Source organism: Mus musculus, chromosome 1, assembly GCF_000001635.26.
Source record: "Mus musculus strain C57BL/6J chromosome 1, GRCm38.p6 C57BL/6J".
In the NCBI taxonomy this organism is placed as follows: Eukaryota; Metazoa; Chordata; class Mammalia; order Rodentia; family Muridae; genus Mus; species Mus musculus.
The window spans coordinates 182,323,410-182,345,482 of record NC_000067.6 but is presented as its reverse complement, the minus strand read 5'-3'; the positions used below and the strand labels follow the sequence as shown (position 1 = coordinate 182,345,482).

At 43.0% G+C, this 22,073-nt stretch overlaps 1 protein-coding gene across 1 annotated transcript in view; it reads left to right on the top strand.

Annotated features, from left to right (window-relative positions):
- The first annotated feature begins 3,876 nt into the window (after positions 1–3,876).
- Positions 3,877–22,073, top strand: part of Fbxo28 (F-box protein 28) — a 28,505-nt gene continuing 10,308 nt past the window's right edge. The window contains exons 1-3 of the mRNA NM_175127.2: positions 3,877–4,160; positions 15,500–15,609; positions 19,091–19,229. Of these exons, the coding sequence (NP_780336.1) occupies positions 3,894–4,160; positions 15,500–15,609; positions 19,091–19,229 (516 nt within the window). The 5' untranslated portion in view covers positions 3,877–3,893. The remainder of the gene's footprint in view (positions 4,161–15,499; positions 15,610–19,090; positions 19,230–22,073) is intronic.

The following is a 22,073-nucleotide window of genomic DNA, read 5'->3' as shown; positions in this document are numbered from 1 at the left end:
TGGCAAAACTCAGTTTACAAACTGAGCTGTCTCCTCACTCCCAAAAAGATGAATCTTTAAAAATATAGGTGGGGCTGGAGAGATGACTCAGCAGTTAAGAGCACTGGCTGCTCTTCCAGAAATCCCAAATACAACTCCTAGTGCCTGCATGGCAGACATTGGATGAACATGGTACACAATTATATATTGTCAAAACACTCACACATAAAATAAAATAAATAAATCTGTTTTTTAAATGTAGGTGATAAAGAAATCCCAAAAACTTAAAGCCTCTTATTATTCAGGATAAGAGGCCACTTATTCCTTCTAAATACGAGTCTGTTAACATGTAGCAGGAAAAAAGTATATAGTTACAGCTTTCTCTTTTATACAAAAACACAACTCCTTCTGGAAGTATTGTTGAACACGTCAAATCTCCTCTCCCCATATCAGCTAGACCTGGCCTTAGCACATCTCCTAACACACACCGTGACCAGAAAGACAGAAAGATGGGTAAGTGGTGGGGAGAATAACACACAGCATCAGCAACACAGTGAACTGACTTTAATGCTTTGGATCAGAAGAATACAAGACCTCGTCCATAGCTGTGCATGGTGATGCGAGTCAGGGTCCTAGCACACCAGAGGGATGCAAGCTTCAGGCCAGCAAATCCCTATCTCACAAAGCAAAGCAAATAAACAAATAAACAGACAAACAAACAAATATGGCTGGTGTCTTAGTCAGGGTTTCTATTCCTGGACAAAACATCATGACCAAGAAGCAAGTTGGGGAGGAAAGGGTTTATTCAGCTTACACTTCCATACTGCTGTTCATCACCAAAGGAAGTCAGGACTGGAACTCAAGCAGGTCAGGAAGCAGGAGCTGATGCAGAGGCCATGGAGGGATGTTCCTTACTGGCTTGCTTCCCCTGGCTTGCTCAGAACCAAGACTACCAGCCCAGAGATGGCACCACCCACAAGGGGCCTTTCTCCCTTGATCACTAATTGAGAAAATGCCTTACAGTTGGATCTCATGGAGGCGTTTCCTCAACTGAAGCTCCTTTCTCTGTGATAGCTCCAGCTGTGTCAAGTTGACACAAAACTAGCCAGGACAGCCGGAAAGGTAGCTTAGTGGTGGCATGCGAGCCTATCATATGGAAGTCCCTGGATCCCGAGTCCCTGTCTCCAAACAAGTGACTACGCACATAAGTAAACTGAAGGTGCCACTCACTTCCTGCCTCAGTTTATCCTAATATCAGCTCTAAAGGAAGATCTCATTCTCTTTCACATCTCCCAAGCACGAAACTAGACACAGGTGAATCTTGAGAAGTGTGTGTCCATCCCCTACTGGAAACTGCTGTCTTGTAAAGCACTCCTGATATCTGGCTGGCATGAAACTACATTTGGAATTCAGAATTTCTCCTCAGAGTGCACCTGTTCGTTTTGGTCGGTAACTCTATCCAAAATAAAGGCCGACTTTAAAAATTAAAACCAGACTACCATTTGCTTTGAAATTCTCTTTGTGAACACTTTTAGGGGCTGTGGCTATAACTGGATGGTGGAGTATGTGACTAGCACACACAGGGCCATGAGTTCAATTCCAAGTGCTTCCAATAACAATATTATCCTCAAACAAGCATGGGGAATGTAACGGTTGGAATCTCATGTATATAAAGAGAGAAAAATTGGAATGAGCTGAGTGGCAGGAACTGCTTAAAATTAGTCCCAAACTTGTATTCTGTGGTTCAGACCAAAAGATCTGAGCATTAATCGGTGGTCCTTATACGGAGAGTTATGGGGAAAGGATTGCAGTTTGTAGGATCCATTCACACAGCAGCTGTGTGTAAGGAGTGGATTGACAAACCACAAGAGCTGACTGAGGGGATGATGGTCCACTTTTACAGGATGCTCTGTAAGCTCTTTTTCATGTGAGAGTTTCTATAATGTACTTAACTCGTCTCCTCTTATAGAAATTCTATTTCAACTTAACCCATCAAGAAAGCTTCTAACTTTAATAAGTCTAGGTAGAAAATCATTTCCATTTAGACTAAATTGAAATTGGTTCTCTGAAGAGGTAGCAACGCCCTAAGCACAAAAGTAAAATTACAGTCTATTAGTAGGGAGAAAATCAACGCATTATGAATATGCAAACGTCTGGAAAACAGTTAGACATAAAATACATATTGAATACTAACCAGCCCTCTGTGATGTGCGTGTGGTTTGAATGTGCTCGAGACGGCTCATGCACCGGAACTTTGGTTATCCTGGATGAAACCTAAGAACTGGAATCATGGGAGTCAAAGACAGAATCAGTACAGGTTCAAGTCTGTACGTTAGTCACTTTTCTGTCACCGTGATAAAATACCAGGACGAAGGCAAGTTACAGAAGAAAGAGTCCATCATGGCGAGGAGACACAGCATGAAGTGGCAAGCATGGCGGGAGGAGCTGGAAGCTGAGAGACCACATCTTCACCCTCCAGCACAAACCACCAGAGAGCAAACTGGAAGTTGAGTGGGACTATAAGCAATCACTGTCTACTAGTGACACGCCTCCTTCAGCTAGGCCCCACCTCCCAAAGAAACCCCAAAGCGCAAGGCCAACTCAGAACTGAGTGTTCAAATATCTGAACTTGTAGGAAACAATCTTACCCAAACCACCACCAAGTCCAACCTGACTTTGTTTACTTCAGATGCAGAGTGTGTATTTTTATGCATGAAATAATACTACATTATGCTGGGTCACCTATGGGGCGTCCTAGTAAGAGGCACGTGATGATCTTTCCTCCCACAACTTGTGGTGGTACTCCTAATCATGTGATTATAAGCCTGTTCCCTGAATTTCTGTATCATACCTTTCTTATTTTGTGATTAATGCATTACATGAGAAGTGGGTTATTTTGAGACTACGTGCTACACCTTACCACAGGCTTGTCTTCTGGTTTTAGCATCTTTTCATTGGTTCTCACCTAAATTGATTCACAGAGAATAAAAGTCTTTTTTTTTTTTTTTTTTTTAAGCACACAATTCAGGTACTGGAGAGATGGCTTAGAGGTTAAGAGCACTGGCTATTCCTCCAGTGAGAAACAATGCACCCATTAACTGTCTGTTGTCTTCCACACTTCCCTTATTCCCAACTTCCACCAACCACGAATCCACTCTGTTTCAGTTAAGCAGTTGTAAACCAGCCAGTTGTTGGTGCTGGAAACCAAAGGCCAGTGTTGGTGCTGGAAACCAAAGGCCAGTGTTAGTGCTGGAAACCAAACTCGGGTCTTCTGGAAGTGCACCAAGTGTTGTAAGCTCGCTTGTGCTCTCTCTCTCTCTCTCTCTCTCTCGCCCCTGACTCTATGGACCTGCCTACATAGGGCATTTCACATAAAAGTAGTCGTATGGTGTGTGACTCTGTGTTTTTATTTCATTAATGTGCTTTCAGGGTTTACCTGTTGTCTTGTAGTTTTAAACTAGCGGTGTTTTATTCCTTTTTATATGCTGCAATTATCACTGTGACTCTTGGGAGATGCTGATCTAAATACAAATTTCCGTCTAAACTTATGAAGGTGATATGGTTTTTATCATCCTTTGGCGAGTTGCTTTTAAAGAAAACTGCTCCATTGTCGTTCCTTTTATCAGATGAAAGGGACTATGACGACCGCCTTTCTTAGGGTTTGCGGAATCCTTGCTCGTTTCCACTCTAACAAGGCAGTCTCCGATTTTAAAGAGCTACAACGACCACCTCTCTTGAAGTGTGCACTATCTTCCCTCCTTTCCGATGGACGCACCGAAAGCTCGCCTCTCTTTCCAGCTGTCATCCCACGAGCTCCTCCCTCTCCTTAAGCTCCCCCCCCCCCAGGAGGAGGAAGTGACGCACAGGAAGTGTCCCGATCCCCTTACATTGGAGGAAGGAATCAAACTCCCAAGATGGCGGCGGCGTCTGAGGAGCGGATGGCTGAGGAAGGAGGCGGCGGCCACGGCGACGGCGGCTCCTGTTCGGCTGCCGGCTCCGCTCAGCGACAGCCCCCGGCGCCCCCGTCGCAGGCCCCGCCGCCCGGGTCCCAGGCACCCGCCGCGCCCGCGCTGGCACCGGACCACCTGCCCCAAAACAACACACTGGTGGCGCTGCCCATCGTAGCCATCGAGAACATCCTCAGCTTTATGTCCTACGACGAAATTAGCCAGCTCCGCCTGGTGAGGGCCGAGGCCTGGGGAGGACCGGCGAGGGCGGCGCGTTCCTGGGGAGGGAGCCCCGCCGGCTCGGGACACGGAGCGCGCGCGTCCCCGGCAGCCGGGAAGTGGCGCTGGCGACGGCCGGCGGGGTGCTTGCTGCTGCCGCGCTGGCATCGCGACCGCCGGGCGGGCGAGGCTCCGCTCTGCGCCTCGCCCCGCCCCGAGGGTCTCCTCGCCCCTAGCCCGGGACGCGCCCGCCTGCGAGAAGTAACGGAGCGGGGCTTGGTGCCCTCCGCCCGGCTGGACCGGCGACAGGGACTCCCGAAGGGGCAGGCGCCTGCCTCGACTGCCCGCTCGGGCTCTGGAGTTCACTCCCAAGTGGGCAGAGGATCCCAGCCAGGCTTGGGTTGTGTTGCAAGAATAGTGTGTATTGTCCCTCCAACCCAGGCTTTCTGCTTGAAAAGGATGAAGGGGGTTTGGCTGTCCCCCCCCCACCCCCCCCCGCTCCCCCTTGAGCCCCAGTTGCGGTTCTAAGATTGCAGTTGTGTTGTGCGTTTAAAACCCCAGAGCCTTAGTTGCTCACTAAAGTAGAGCCCTGGGAGATGATGACCTGACTGGCTTTGCCTCCCTGACACTCCTTACTATAGCGAAGCAACTTGTCCCCTTGTCAAGCTATTACCCCCTCCCGCTTGTTTGCTTTTTTTTTTCAAATGTGCTTCAAGCCCACCCTCCTGCAGTCGGAGTGGTTTACTTATTATACCCTAAAAATAACACATTGTCCTAGCCAAAATTTAAAAAGAAAAAAAATTGCCATTGGAATTTTACTACATCCCTGAGGTTTGACCGAAGATTTGATGAATTACTTGGTTCAGGAAGATATCTCACTTCCTACCGGGGTATTTCCCCTTAGGTGGTTAGGAAATTGGAGGAGGTGGACATTTTGAAGTGGTTGTGAGCTGGTTTGATGTAGTCACTTAAATGTGCTCGGGATTGTTGATAAAAGGACAAAGACATCTTTCTGAATGTGCTGTGTGTGGCGGTTACTTATTCATCGCTATGCCATATTTTAGCCCTATTCTTCCATCTCTAAATTGACCAGTATTGTGTTTCAAAGGAAATCATCTTTAAAAACAGCTTGCAGTCATTCATTCAAACTCCGGGGCAGGTTTTGTGTGTGTTTCCCCACACTCTGTGGAATGGAAAATTTCTTCTGTTTAGAGTAGGTATTTCAGAATACAGTTGTCCTAGATTTTCAAAGCATCATCCTAGGATTTCGTGTAGAGTGGTAAATATTTCCTTTATATTTTATAAAGCTTGGTACTTGACCAAAATGTATGCTGTATATACAATTGCGTTTGGCAATTGGGCATAACATTTGATTGAATTCAGCCAGCCAGCCAGACAATGGCTTTGAAAAGCTTGGAATGTTCACAGGTTTTTTGTTGTTGTTGTTAAGTGTTGAGAAAAACGGGGTTTTATTGGTTTGTTGGTCGTTTTTCCTTCTTTTCATTCATTGTTGTTTTGTTTTGTGTGTTACTGTTTGGCCACCAATCTGGAGTTCAGCCTTGATTCTACTAGATAAATGCTCTGTCAGCTTTAACTCTCATTTTTCCTTTTCTTTAAACAAACAAACAAACAAAAGTGTGAAGAGGAGAAAATAGACTGCTTGGAGACCTGAGGTGAAATGGGCCTCACAATTATTAATAATCATCATCTCTTTCATGTGAAATGTATAGCTGCATATTGTATCCTAAGCCTTTTCCTGGCTTGATTTGTAATTGAAAGCATTTTTCTTAAGGAGTCCCTATGGCACCCCTCCCTCCCCGCTCCCAGCCAGGTTTATACAAACCAGCGTGGTTTTAGAAACAGAAGGCGAGGTCCTTTCTTAATCTGATGTCACTGGGTTTTTATGGAAATTAAGGTTTTAGATTCATTGGTTTCAGAAAATACAATTCAGGTGACATACAGATGTACTTTCTTGTCACTAGGTGTCAGCATTAATTTAATTACGCTCTTTTTTGTGAAATAATAGAAAAGAGACATTGCCTCATTAGGCTCTTTGTACAGATCTTTTTAATTGAAGTGGTTATTTTTACCTAAATCATTTGCCAAAAATTCAAGAGACTTAAGTGTGTGTTGGCATCTGCTGTATGTATTACCTAAGTTCTTTTTAATTGTGTTTTCTTGAGTAAGCCCTAAGACTGGCCAAGTGCGGGAGGGAGCAGTGCTGAGAGCGAGCACAACTGGCTTCCATTCAGCTGCATGCTGACCCGTGGGCTAGTTGACAGACACACTGTTGAGATGGCATTTTGCTTGTTCTCTTCCTTCCAGTTTTCTTTCTTGCCTCATCCTGAGAGACCTCATGTTTCCCTATTCCTAACACCTAACTTACAGGGCAGGTATATAACCCAAGTACTTAATATTAATAGTCTATACTTTTGGACGAGATCTCTAGCCTGAAGTTGCCTCAGCTGAATTTCATTTATTTGTTCAGGTTAGTTGGTGATAGTACTTGCCTCCTGTAACAAATAATTGAGATTTGATTTTCCAGTCTACTGATTTCTCAGGGTCTGTCTTGAATGCCTTATTGAATTGGCTATTTTTCTACCACTAAATTTTGTTCCCCAAACATATGCAGCCTAGAAATCCTGGTCCCACAGAAATAGCTTTAAATAATTAATTCCTACAATGTATTAAAATGTATTTGGCTGAATACAACTTTTCAGATGAGGAGGTGTGTACTTTGAGTTGGTTGCTTTCCTGGTGCTTTGGCGTGTTAAGCAGACAGATCCCTAATAAGTACCTGAGATGCTTAGAAACAAGTAGTCAAAGGTAAGAATGGAGATTCCACCCTTAGAGAACAGAACAAACTTACCTTTGAACATGTTCTTTTGGCTCATGAACCGAGTGTTCTGTTGGGAGAATTTTCAAGATAGTAAAGATGCTGTCATTGGTTCCCCTGTAACTCAAGTGGTGTTCATGCAAATAGAGTGAAATTAGTATTTCAGAACATAAATGTGACTGTATCAAGAATTCTTGCTTGTTATCTGGAATAGAAATTTCCAGTTAGCAACCAAGTATATAAAAACCATGATGCTCCATCCCAAGATATTTGTCTGGATCACTCTAGAGAATTGAATCTGCTATTTATAGCGCCTTTCATGGGGTTTCTTCAAGCTTTAGAAAGCTGAAAGTTGTAGACTGGGTTGGTGGTAGGAAATATGAAGGACGATGAAGAGGCCTTTCCTTTTGCTTAGAATTGGGCATGTCTCTGACTTGTTCCTTACTGTATCCTAGAAGTTCCCGATCTTTTCTGTTTCAGTATACCTTTATATTCTTTAAAAGTCATGATCCTAAGAGGTTACCTTAGAAACTTTTACAAAGCACAAGAACACAAAGCACACATCCATTAGCTGTCAGTGTAACAATGCATCATAGTATTGCTGTATTGCTCCAGAAACCTCAACTGGATACCTGGGAGGGAGAGAGTGGGTCTCCGCTTCCTCGTTATGAGAGGAGTTGACCATGCACAAATAGAGCACTACCCGCAGAGGAACCTGCAGAGTCTGAAGACACGAAGAGGCTTGAGGAGAGGGATTGAGACGCGCTCAAACCTGGAAGAATAGTCTTGACTGCTATTGCTGCTAGGTGGCTTCCACCTGTGCCCTATTCCACAGAGTGAGAAGCATGCTCTCCAGAACTGACGGCCTTCGGCGAGGAGAAATGTCTATGAATATTGGCAGGACGGGGGTGGAGAAGGGGCTCAGCAGTTAGAACTTTTGCTTAGCAGTCAGAAGAATGAGAGTTCAGCTTCCAAAACCGACACATATAAGCAGGTGGAAGTGGCAGACTACTTGGAATTCTAGCCGCTAAAAGTAGAGGGCCCAGAAACAAGCTAGCTGTCCATCCTAGCTGGTACTGGCAAGCTCTGGGTTTAAGAGACAGTACTTTAAGAGTAAAGTGACCTAGCACACGCCTTTAATCCCAGCACTTGGGAGGCAGAGGCAGAGGCAGAAGCAGAGGCAGGCAGTTCGATGAGTTGCAAACCTGCCTGGTCTACAGAGTGAGTTCCAAGACAGCCAAGAGTACACAGAGAAACCCTGTCTCAAAAGATCAATAACCAAAAAGAAAGAAAGAAAGAAAGAGATTATAGAAAATCACCTTATTTCTTAGCATGCACATGTGCCTACAGAGGTTAATGTGTACACATAAAACATGAAAAGAAGAATCAAACATTTTTAATCACTTCATAGAAGCCAGCTGTGTTTGTTTCCCCTGTACTGTCAGTTGGATCTCTGATGTGTCCCAAAGATCCATGCGCTCTGGCTGGCACTGACAGGAGCTGCCCAGACCTCTAACAAGTAGTGTCTACTATCAGTGGAGCTGTAGCCTGAACCCTCATCCCAGCAAATCCTCTGCCAAGTCTGGGCTTCTTTTTTCCTACCCACTGAGTTTGATTGGGGTTGTTTGTGTAAGCATGGACGTTTAAAGTGGATGCTGGTAACCCTGTGCACTAGGCTATCGCCCCAGCTCTCCAAGATCATTTTTAAAAATGAGGGATTCAAGCAAAGTTGTTTTGCTTTTTTTTGTTTTGTTTTGTTTTGTTTTTTGTTTTGTTTTGTCATTGTTGTTCTAAGTAGGGTCTCACATAGCTCAGGCTAGCTTCAGACTTGCTGTGTAGCCAAGGGTGACCTTGAACCTTGGGTCCTCTGACCCCTCCTGCAGGCTCTTCTGAAAGGATTCTAGTACAGTGAGTACAGTAATGATGCAAAGGGAGTTAGAGTCACAGAAGGCTTTAGTGAGGTGCCATCACCTCGCATTTCCAAGACACGTTTTCTACAAGGGGAAAACAGGAGCCTATGTGCTCTGTCAGGCTTGAGATGGTCTGGTCAGATGGTTTACCCAGTCTTAAGTGCAAAATGCTAGAACCAGGAGCTTGGAAGAAACCTCTATTAAATGTTGTCTTTTGCTTCTAAAATGATTGAGTCTGTATGCACAGGCTGTATGTAATCCTAATATAGTACTGTGTTCACTGTGTGAAAATCCATATCATTCAGTTTATTGGGGTGTTATTCAAGTTTCTGTCAATGGAAGAAGCCAGGATGAAATTGACTAATGGGGAGAATGGCTTGTGCAGAGAGTCTTGGAGTTCTTGTTCTATACTGGGCAGAAACCTACTACCTTGAGGCAGCAGTGGTGTTTACTCTGTGGTGGGTCAGCCCCCTTATAGCATCAGCCCCAGTGACCCACAGTTCACTAACAGGCCCTCCTTAAAGTTTTGGGCAACTCTCTTAATAGTGCCAAGCTGGAGACCAGGTCTTTAATGCCTTCCAGATCCAAATGACAGTCCAGGGTGTGCAAGTACATCTGATTTCTTCTATGAAACAATATTTTGCATGTTTTGTGTGCATGAGTGTTTACCTGTGTAGGTGCACGCACCTGCAGAGAAATAGTCTATGTTTAATCCACCTTATTCACCTCATATCATTTGGGCCTTCCAGAGTCTGTGATAGTGGAAACTTTCAGTGTATTGAACAAAATAGTTCTTAAAACATTTCACTGCTGTGAGTCAACAGTAGAGAGTCACACCATTGTGAAGTAATGGGGTTTTCTGCGTAATTTATACTAGCTATTGAAAAAGTGATGCTTGGGGCTGGTGAGATGGCTCAGTGGGTAAGAGCACCCGACTGCTCTTCCAAAGGTCCAAAGTTCAAATCCCAGCAACCACATGGTGGCTCACAACCACCCGTAATGAGATCTGATGCCCTCTTCTGGAGTGTCTGAAGACAGCTACAGTGTACTTACATATAATAAATAAATAAATCTTTAAAAAAAAAAAAAAAGAAAAAAGAAAAAGTGATGCTTATAATTTGCCTGAAACAGATTCGCCCCAGCATGGAGTTAATGTTTTACAAGACTTTAACATTCTTCTTATGTGTATGTCTGAAGGTCCTGTGCATCGATGTGTCTGTGTGGATGCATTCACAGGACTATGGAATGTGACTTGTGAGTGTGGAAGTCAGTGGTTGACAGGTCTGGTGGCGTTCATGTTGATTACAAACTAGCAAAGGCTGACCTTGAACTCAGGGTCCTCCTGCTATGTACCACCACTCTTAACTCAAGGAAAAAATACTTTAAGATTTATTTTACTTTTATTTATATGTGTGTGTTTATATCAGCCACATCTATGTAGGAGCTGTGGCGGCCAGAAGGTAATGAATTCCTTGCAGCTAGAGTTACAGGCAGTTCTGAGCCCCCTTGTGTGGCGTGGGGACCAAAGTCAGGTCCTCCAGAAGAACAGCAAGCACTTGAACTTCTTAGTCAGCATCTTAGCTCAGGACAAATTCTGAGAATAAGTTAGCATAGTATAAACAAGATAGCCATTTTTAGTGTTTCATCAGAGCACCCTCATCTTAATTGATGCCCACTTCCTTTACTGAGAACAGTGCAGATAACAGAAAACCATCAAAAAGTCTTCCTTTTTGAATTTTGGGTGCTAATAGGAGCTTGGGGCAGACTCTTTCTAATTGTTTTTCTCAGGCTAATGTAAAATGAGTTTATATTTTCTTTCAAGTGAATATCTAGGGGACAAATCACCCAAAATAGAATATTTCTTATAATTCTACCTGCTGATGATTGAGGATCGTGGTATATCTATTATACCAGGGACTGGAGAGACAGTTTAGTGGTTAAGAGCACTGACTGTTCTTCCAGAGTCCCTGGGTTTGATTCCCAGCACGCATAAGGCTGGTGTCTTAGTCAGGGTTTCTATTCCTGGACAAAACATCATGACCAAGAAGCAAGTTGGGGACGAAAGGATTTATTCAGCTTACACTTCCATACTGCTGTTCATCACCAAAGGAAGTCAGGACTGGAACTCAGGCAGGTCAGGAAGCAGGAGCTGGTGCAGAGGCCATGGAGGGATGTTCTTTACTGGCTTGCTTCCTCTGGCTTGCTCAGCTTGCTCTCTTATAGAACCAAGACTACCAGCCCAGAGATGGCACAACCCACAAGAGGACTAATAGCACCAAGAACGTCATAAACCGAGCTGACGCACACAGTCTCCTCAATTCCAAGCCAGTGCTTGACAACTTAGCGTTTATGAAAAATCAGAGGCTACCTTGATGTGCTGTACATGTTATTGCAACATCGGAGTTACATCCGAAAGTCTTTACAGGATCCTAAACAAAACTGAAGACTTCTAGGGTAGCATTTCTCAAGACAGCTAAGGCATCAGAGGGGAAAATGCTGTAAATTAAAAGGCATCATAGATTATAAGTGGCCAAGTGTTAAATGTGCACCTTAGAATTAACTAAAGCCTTCAGAGATATTAAACGAAAATTTCAAGTTTCACAAATTTATTGTGCAACTGCCTTGCATGGTTGAGAAAGACCATGATGACAAATCTAAAAAGATTTCTTAACAAATATATGTGAAAAAAGTTTATTACCACTAAAGTTAAACATAACTTTTGAAAAGGATAAATATGGCATATTAAGTCCTGAAGGAACTAATATATTAGAGAAACCTGTATTCATTTCTAATACTAAAACAGCAAGGATCAAAGAACCCACAGTGTCATTTCTGTAAAATGGTGAGTCTCATTAATTCCCTTGGAGTTTTGTTTTGTTTTGTTTGGCGGCAGGGGTGGGGGGGGGTGTTTCCAAAAATGTTTATATAGTATTTATTTTTCCTTCTCAATAAAGCTAGAAAAACTGGGACTGGAGAGACAGCAGTTAAGATCTCTTGCTGCTCTTCCAGGAGGCCTGGGTTCTGTTCCCAGCTCTCAGGTGGCAGCTCCCAGTAAGTCATTCCTAACTACAATTCCAGGGATCATCTGGCCTCTATAGGCAGCAGCCTGAACATAGTACATAGACATATATGCATGCAAAAGCCTGTACATATAAAGTAGTTTTTAAGCTAGAGAAGCTGCTAATTAACAGATGTATACATCTGTTATGTATACTTAATTTTACACCAGACATGTTTGAATTGACTGTGACTTTTAAAAACCAGAAGCGCTGCCAAAAACTGTCTCCTACATCATTCTGATTGTGTTTCCAGCCTTAATTCTTTAAGTTGATGCATAAATCTTGTACATATTTGAAAAACGATCAGTTTGTTTATTGAGGTAAAGTCTCACTTGACAATCCAAGCTGGCCTGGACTTGACATGTAGCTCAGGCTGGCCATGAATTCTACACTGGCTCTTCCTTCCAAATGCTGAGATTACAGGCATGTACCATCATGCTTGGAACTGGTTTGGGCAAACATGTTGTGTAATGTCCAAATTAGGATAAACATGGATGTCAAGACTTTGTAGTTTCTTTTATAATGGAAAAATTTTAAATCTTTTCATGGCATTTTATACTTGCACTGTACATGATTTGTGTTGTGGTTATCTTGCACTCCAGGACATGTGTGCCTCAAAATGGAGCCCAGTGACCAGTGATGAGCGAGCCTTTACCCTCCATTCCAGCCCTCTCAGCCTCTCCTCTCCACCGTTCTAGCCGCTGTCTATGCGTCCTGATAGTTTCTAACATAGGCATCATCTTTGTTTATTATGCACTGTATTTTTAATTTGTGTCTTAGGGAAACTACCAATTTGCTAGGATTAACATTATGATGTTAATAACCAGAGAAACAACATTTTCCCCCTGAGCCTTGGAAAATTATTAGTATACCCCTAAATTTAGAACTACACTTCAGATGAGGCAGTTTGGGAATTGTTTGTGCTGTGCTGTGCTGTGCTGTGCTGTGCTTTGTGTGCTATTTATTCGGTGCTCTGTGCTGTGCTCTCTGTACTGTTCTGTGCTCTGTGTACTATGCTGTGTTCTGTGTGCTGTGTGCTGTGCTGTGTGCTGTGCTGTGTTCTATGTGCTGTGTGCTGTGTTCTGTGCTCTGTGTACTATGCTGTGTTCTGTGTGCTGTGCTGTGTGCTGTGCTTTGTGTGCTATTTATTCTGTGCTCTGTGCTGTGCTCTCTGTACTGTTCTGTGCTCTGTGTACTATGCTGTGTTCTGTGTGCTGTGTTCTGTGTGCTGTGTTCTGTGTGCTGTGCTGTGTGCTGTGCTGTGTTCTATGTGCTGTGTGCTGTGTTCTGTGCTGTGCTATACTGAACCCAGAGCCTCTTGTACCCTAAGTGAGGTAGTTTAGAGTTGCAAGTTAACATACATTGGCAGCAGTGATCATTGAATGGTTTGCCATGGGGAAATGCAGTATCATCCAGTCTTTTTAAAGATGACTTTGCCCCCTTTTGAATCCTAAACAAAGGGTACATGTGTCCTTTTTGTCTGTGCTGTCAGGGTTTATTGGGCATTCATGAAAGGAGAAGGACTAATAGACACTGCGTGTCAGACGCCGTTGACTAATGCTTCGTGTGTTTGCATGTTGGCTTCTGTGGCACTGTTCTAATTTGTCTTTGTGACGTGGGCTGGGTTTTTTTTTTTTTTGTTTTGCTTTTTTCCTCTTCTGTTTTTGTCCTTTCTCTGAGCTTTTCTTGTAGCTTCCATCTGCAGACGTCAGTGGAGGCGTCATTTATAAGCATTGGTTTTTCTACCTTTCTGTTTCCTCTGAGATTCATCCATATTGATTTTAGCTGTCTCCAGTGAGTTCCCAGAAGAACATTTTAGCCCTAATATTGCAGCAGCTACAGAAATAACCAGCCAACAACTGTCTCCGCATCTTTTAAAATATTGGGGATCATCTTTTCAGAATGATTTCTCATTTTCTGATTTCCAACCTTAAGACTTGGGAAATTTCTTCTCACCTTTCCCTACACACTTGATTTGTCTTCAGAAGTATTTGCTTGGTACTTTACTCATTCCATAGTTTGTCCCTTTGCAGGCACCATAGCCTGTAGTTCTGTGTGCAGTCTTGCCTTTTGTTCCTTCAGAGCCTCATTCAGATCTTCAGTCGTGTGCCTTGTCTCTTGGGTGACTTTGGGTTTACTTGGTTCTCGTTAGTGACTCTGACCTGCTCAGATCAGTAAAGCACTCTTTACTGAATGTCTGCATGAGGAAGGAGAGGCCGTGGATCCTTTAGAATGAGCTAGATCCAGTGGAACAAGACTTGGAACAAATAATTTCAACAGTACCTTCAGATTGTTTCAGTAATAACCAACTGACCTTGGGAGTGTGAATATGTGGTTGTTTAAAAAAATTATTCCATCTCAGAACTTAGCAATGTTGCAGAGTCTACAGAGACAAGAAATATCCTAAACTTTATAGTAGAGGGTTTTTAATAGTTATCTTTTCTTCTGCTAAACTCATTTCCTGTTCCAGACGCAGCCCTCTGAAATCTTTGACTACTCCACTTCACTTTCTCTTGACTATCTGCCATCAAAGATGAGAACTGAGTCCTGTTTCTATTTCACACTTTTTCTTCCTCACCTTTCACAAAAATACGCAGTGTTCATGTTGCAGTAATATGTTTATTGCAAATTCGGGTGCTGAATGTCTAAAGTATTCTGGAGAGCCACAGAGATTCCCAAAATGGGCTCTGTAAGACTGCAGGTAACACAGTCCTGTGGTTTTGGGTTTGGTTTTGTGTGTATGGGTGTTTGGTCTGCATGTATATGTGTGTATATCTCAGGGATTTCATTTTAACAAATACAGAGCAAGTATTTGTGCGTGGATGCTATAATGGACTAGCACAGATACAAAGAAGCACAAGCTAGGCAGCCTCTGCTAATTGCATGGCCGTGGTAGGCATTGTCTTTAATAGTGAACACTGCGTATTTTTGTGAAATGTGAGGAAGAAAAAGTATATTTTTGTGTGAAATAGAAGCAAAAAGGACTCAGTTCTCATCTTTGATGGCAGAGAGTCAAGAGAGAGTGAAGTGGAGTAGTCAAAGATTTCAGAGGGCTGCGTCTGGAACAGGAAATTAGTTTAGCAGAAGAAAAGATAACCATTAAAAACCCTCTACTATAAAGTTTAGGATAGTCTTTAATGAAAGCCTTGGACATCATGAGCCAAATCACTGGAAGAAATGAAAATTTTCATTCTGCTTAGATTTTTGAAATAAAAGTTTGAATTGTCCTGAGGTTGGTTGGTTGGCTTTTGATAAAAAGGAATGTTTTAAACTTAAAACTTTCAGGTGCATCATTTTACTGCTCTTCCATCCTCAGACAGGGTATTCACTATACACTTAAGTCGGTGGTACTGCTTGGCCCAAACATTAGTCAGTTCTTAGTGAGACTCCACAGTAATTGTATGCCACTGATGGCACTGGCAGGGACTCAGCTTAGACAGTGTTCTGGGAACAGGTACCAGCTCAGAAACCTTCCCACCCAAGTTCATCACTGATGATTCGGTTATTGGTTTTCTTTATCTTTCAATTCTGTCTCCCCTCTGCTTACAGGTTTGTAAGAGAATGGACCTGGTCTGTCAGAGAATGTTGAATCAGGGGTTTCTGAAAGTGGAGAGGTTCCATAACCTGTGTCAGAAGCAAGTTAAAGCACAGCTACCGAGGTATGTTCCAGGTGGCATCAGCCTTGAGTCACACTTGGGAGGGGGGGTGCAGCTTGTTTGGTGCTTTGGGTTTTGTTCTGTTGTTTTTTTCCCCACAGATTTTTCATATATACGTTTCAACTCTTTATAGCAAAGAACATCCCGTCACAATAAATGCTATCTCTTGTCATCTGTTCTTATTGCCATTTTGTTCAACATTTTATTGGTTGTTGTAGCCAGGGCAAGAAGCAAAAACTGAGAGGACCTAAGTGTCCCTCAGTGCCAGCATGATGTGTTCTTGGATACAGGTACACTGATAATATATTGTTAGAGGTTATAATGCACAAAGGTCAGCTAGAAGTACACTAGAAATGAATAATCTTCCCCGGGCAGTGGTGACCCACATAATGGGGAGGCTGAGCCAGACGAATTCTTGAGTTTGAGGCCAGCCTGGTCTACAGAGCAAGTTCCAGGACAGCCAAGGCTACACAGAGAAACCCTGTCTCAAGTTTTTAAAAAAGAGGGCTGGAGAGATGGCTCAGCAGTTAAGGACACTTGTTCTTAACTTGTCCAGCCTCAGCTGGATTTCTAACATTCAAAAGCAACTCCTCATTGTCTCTAAGGAATTCCACGCAGACGCACATGCAAGCAGAACATCCATAGACATAAATCCTTACAAGAGAAACAAGAGTCATAGGCCGGGGGTCGGGGTGTATGCACACCTTTAATCCCAGCACTTGGGAGGTAGAGGCAGTTGAATCTCTGAGTTAGAGGCCAGCCTGGTCTACATAGTGAGTTCCAGGATAGTCAGGATTCTGTACATAGACACTGTCTTGGGGAAAAAAAAGAAAAAGAAAAAGGTACACATCTATAACCTTTGCACTTGGTCTTATCATTTGGTGGAAGCAAAAGGCTCAGGAATTCAAGGCCAGCCTTAAGTAAGCAAATTTGAGGCCAGTCTGGGCTGCAAGAAACCCTGTCTCTAAAATAGAAAGAAAGGAGGTGTGGTGCGGGGGACTAGAGAGATGGCTTAGCAATTAAGAACATTGACTGCTCTTCCAAAGGATCTAGGCTCAATTTCTAACACAGTCATGGCAGCCCACAACTGTCTCAATTCTAGTTCTGGGGGATCTGATGCCCTCACAGACATATGCAGGCAGCATACCAATGCACATAAAATAAACATAAATAAATTATTTTAAAAAAAGAAAAGAAAGGGTTTCAAACAAAAATGAAAGAAAATAGGTGTGTATGTTTGTGGACTGGAAGATTTTATATTGTTAATGTAACAGTGTTCCTCAGGTCTGTCTGTAATACTATACAGTACTGAGCAAGTCTCACCTCTGTATATACATATATTTTAGAATTTGGACAGCTAATCTTAAAGGTATTGTGGAAATATAAGAGACCCAAAATAACTAACACAATTTTGAGTAGTAGTGTTGGAAGACAAATACTTCTGGATTTTAAAACATAGTACTAAGTTGTGGTGGTCAAAGCAGTAGGGTACGAGATCTAATGATAGGTCAGTGGGGTAAAATAGAGAGTCTGGAAATAAACCCTTGTATACTTATTTGGTTTTCAGTAAGGGTGACAAGACAGTTCAGTTGGGGATACAATGATGGTTTTTAAAGATTGGCCAGGCATGGTGATACTCAGCATTTTGGAGACAGAAGCAGGAGAAGCTCTCATGAGTTCAGAGCCAACCTGCCACGTGGTAAACTCTAGGACAGCCAAGATACACAAAGAGACCCTGTCTAAAAATAATAGTAATAGTAGTAGTAGTAGTAATAATAATAATGATAATTGCTTATAGATAAGGGCACTGATGACCTGAATTCTCTCCCTAAGAATCACATGATACAAAGAGAACTAACTGATTCCCACAGGTTGTCCTATGATCTTCATATGTATACACACACAGAGTAAATTTAAAAAAATAAAAATGGAGCTTGAGCAAAACTGTGTGCATATAAAGCTGGCCAGTACCAAACTGTAGAGAAAAGGGACTGTAGCTGACTGTACATGTTCTGAACCCTTAGAGAACATAATGTCACAAGCGTGGCTTGGGCGGCTCGGTACCATGGTACACACCTCTAATTTCAATACTCAAGAAACTGAGACAGGAGAATCAAGCTTGAAGCCTGGCTCCGCTACAAAGCAAGTTTGAAGCTAGCTTGAGCTGTGTGCTGAGACATGTCTCAGAAAGAAGAATGGAACCTGGAAAGGTGACTCAGCAGCTTAGAGCACTTGTTGCCCTGCTAGAACCTAGCAGCCACATGTAGCTCACAACCTTCTGTAACTCTAGTTCCAGGGGATCCAGCACTTCTTCTGACCTCTGTGGGTATCAGGCACCCGCATGGTGCACATAAATACGTGCATATAAAACATTCATACCCATAAAATTAAATGCTTTTGTAAAAGACAAGATGAACAAATAAAGATAGCCAAATTAAAAGTTAAACAGACATTACGTTAAAGCAATTTGCCCTAAGTATGTTTTCAAGAGAAATTAAAATGTGTATGCATACAAACACTTGAAAGCAAGAACTATTTATCCCTCAGTGGAACACTTGACTAGCATGTCCACCTGACATGGTCTCCAGCAGAGCCAAAACACACACTGCACAGATGTTCTTGGATCTTTATTCATAATCAAATGTAGGAAGGACCCAGATGTGTAAAGGGATGACGCCTGTGTATAAGGGGATGCTATTCAGCAGTGACAGGTCAATGCTAGAGCAGAGTGAACTGTGAGCTGTAGCAAGTATGAAAGCCAGGCACAAAGGGCTGCCCGGCACGGTCCTGTTTACTCCAGTGTTCAAAGTAAAGGCACTATAGAATACACAGAAGGACACAGGAGTTGCCAGATGGGCACCTGATGAGTCCAGGCTTCCTTTTCATGGTGATGAAGGTGTGCTGAGTTTAGAGAATGGTGATGGTTGTGCCCCTCTAAATACAGTCTGCTCTGCGTAACTGCATACTAAATAGGGTGTGACGTTGCTACAGTGTATGCACAGCGGCCTCCTAAATAAACATACTGACTTACTGGACCTAGCATAGCCAACAAAAGAAATCTAATGTTCCTGTGTGTGTGTGTCTGTGTGTGTGTGTGTCTGTGTGTGTGTGTGTCTGTGTGTGTGTGTCTGTGTGTGTGTGTGTCTGTGTGTGTGTGTGTCTGTGTGTGTGTGTCTGTGTGTGTGTGTCTGTGTGTGTGTGTGTGGGGGGGTTCAAACCTAGGGCCTCACAGACCCTGGGCAAGTGATCTACCACTGAGCTACACTGCCAGCTTTATCTGTGTCTTCAAAGTGATTTTCTTTTCTACAGATGTCTTGTTGGCAATGGTTCTTGTTAAAGAAACCTGAGCATTACAATTCTGACCTAGTTCCAAATGTCTCAATTAGCATGTTGAAGTTCATCTGTTTATGCTGCTCAGATTAGCTAACAGTTTACCCTTTACTACTGCTTTCATGGTTGCCAGTGACTTTTATTGTTATTTTAGGAGAGAGTCAGAAAGAAGAAACCATTCTTTAGCTCGTCATGCAGACATCCTTGCCGCTGTGGAAACGAGGTTGTCACTGTTGAATATGACCTTCATGAAGTATGTGGATTCCAACCTCTGTTGCTTCATCCCAGGAAAGGTAACCATTGCTGCAGACCCAGCAAGCTGGGCTGCCCAGGAGAGACCAAGTCTCACAAACATTTAAGCGGTGTTTGTGATGTCAGAATTACTTAACCTAAAGGACTTTTTATTGGTGGCTATGTTTAGCTTTTCTGTGCAGTTATTAATATGTATCATTCATGTGATCCCAACATTTAAAATTCTAATTATAGAATGCCAGAAGGAAGTGAAAGTCTTGGTAAGGGTTCATAGTTAAGAAAACATTTTGACCTTTACAGTCAAAATACCAGAATTAGTGCCCTGAGCAAGACATGCTGTGTTGCCTTCAAGATTGTTGCAGTCTGGGGGAAGGTAGGGTGGAGGGTATGCTGGGTTTGATTTTTGTTTGAGAAGTGTTTTGTAATGGTGAGCTTAGAAGTTTTCAAATTTGACCATGTATACTTGTTTTGTGGCGATACACCAGAGCTAAGGAGTCGTCCCCTTTACCGCACTAAGTGTGACACTTAGTAAGTAAGCAGATCCCTCTCCCCCGCCATACTACAACGACCTGAAACTGCTGGAAGCGTCCGTCCTCATTGTTGAATTAAGTGTAGATTCAAGTGACATAGAGAAGCAGTAGAAATGGATTTAAAGATCATTTTGCTTCTCGATAGACACTGGCAAAAGTGCTTTCAGTGCTTGGAACTTATTAATGCCTAATGAGGTTATTTCCATAAACACTTACAGAGGCAATACTGTGTGCATTCTCAATTTGCAATAACATCTTTCTTGGTGGCTTATAATTTTATTTCAAATCTTCCTTGTTATCTCTTTACTTCTTTTTATGACCTACAAATGCCTCTGTAAGCTACTGTAAGATAGCCTCAGGTTCAGATGAATACACCAGATCTTATCTTGTGTGCAGCCCTTAACTCTTTGCGTGCAGCCCAAGGTCCTTTGAGCCTGTGTGCTTGTCCTCCCCAGTAGACAGCCACTCAGGTCTCAGTTTTAGTAATAGAAGCATCTGAGACCCAGCTTCCAGTTTCCTCCCATCAGAGATCGTGCAGCCAGCTGTAACAGAGGGCTCTGTGGCTGCATTGGGTGCCTGCAAAGATGAGGCTTGTGTATGTGGTCTTTGCAATTGTTGCCAGCGTTGGTGTGGGTTCACATGGCTGAAGCAGATGTGTGCGGCCTGAGTGAGCAACTGCAGTGAAGTCCACTTGAGTTCCGCTCCTTTTGGAAACGACTTGTTGGCTCCTCAGTACCAAACCAGTAGGCACTAGTGAACACATCTTCAGGTCTGCAGATGCTCTGAGTCCTCAGCACTGCTAGGCAGCCCTCCTTGACTGGGCCTTCGTTTGTCCGCAGTAGAGCTCACCAGAGAGCGCCTTTCTGTGACCTTCACCTCAGAACATGGACTTCTTCTGTCCCCTCTCTTGCCATTGCTGGACTGTGCTGCGTTTAGGAAGCACACGCTCATTGTCAGAGCACCTTCATATGTGTTTCCTTCCTTGCTTCCCACAGCCACGAATGCTCATGGGCCATTCCTGTTCTGACTCATGGGCAAGAAACCAGAGGCCTAACCTGACTCCACCCGCTGCTTACTTCCAGCCTTCCTCACTACAGGCCCATTGCTGCACAAGGGGTTTTGCTTCCAGCAAATAAGTGCTTGACTGGAAAGAACCAAGAATTTTTATTTTTATTCAGACATATGTTTTATCATACATGGGTTTTTATTTGTTCTTAAAATGACCTTCTATAAAAGCTTATGTTTTATCTAAAACAACAGCATGTACACTCAATAATTGTTTTTTTTAATGTGTTACTGTTACTTTTTATATTTCTTACTAAAATAGCTCATTTAAGCCAGGCATGGTGATATACACCTTTAATCCATCAGTGGTGATGCAGAGGCAGGCAGATCTTTTGAGTTCAAGGACTCAGAAAAGCCCTGCCTTGAAAAACCAAAACAAACAAAAAGCAGTCAAAGAAAAGTAACTTAACAAGCTTAGTAGTATTTAGGTTGTTTCATAGCCATTGTCTTTTTAAGAATTTCTTACTCTCAAGTATAGCCACATATATAGCTCTTCAAAACAACAGAAGAGTGCATTTGATTTCCAGATGCTGCACTCAGCATTACTGTACCAGCCCCTGAGATGAGAAACTTAAAGAGAAAGGGTTCATCCTAACCCATAAATTACAGTTTTCTGCCTGTGCTGCTTGGCTCTGCTGTGTAGTTCAACACTGGGAACATGGGCTGTGGAGACCGTTGTGTGCAGGAAGTGAAGACCATCTTCAGAGAGGGTGAGAGTAGCCACTTCTGGGATGGGTACACATCTAATGAGTGACTTGAGTCACTCCACTGGGCTTCACCTCTTTAAAGGTTTTAGTATTTGTAACACCTAACTGAGGACCAAGCCTTTCGCGGGAGGGCCTCTGGAAGTCACTCTTGATGGAAGCATCAATAAACATTGTAACAAAGCCTCTTCTTAACATGTAATCTTGGCTTAGTATAGGATTTCTTTCCCCCAAGATTACATCCCTTTACATTATTAGAATTATCCATTTCAATGAAAGTAGCTGTCCAGTCAGCACTTTGTTAAGTTGCTGAAGGAAGAGAAGAAGAACTGTTATTTAAATTAGGTTGCCAGGCAGCACAATCTTGGGACTTCAGCACTGAGGAGCTCATGCAAGGCTTAGAAAACATACAGCACTAAGGAGATAAGGGAAGTTATTCATCAAACACATGCTTTACAGGGGAGATGCAGAGCCATTTTCACTATGGAAGATATTTTCTTAAAATTAAAAGAGTTGGAAGGGTGAAGTTGATTTAAAGGACTCCCAAGTGAAAGACAGAGGTGGATAGCATGAAGTTGGGAGTAAG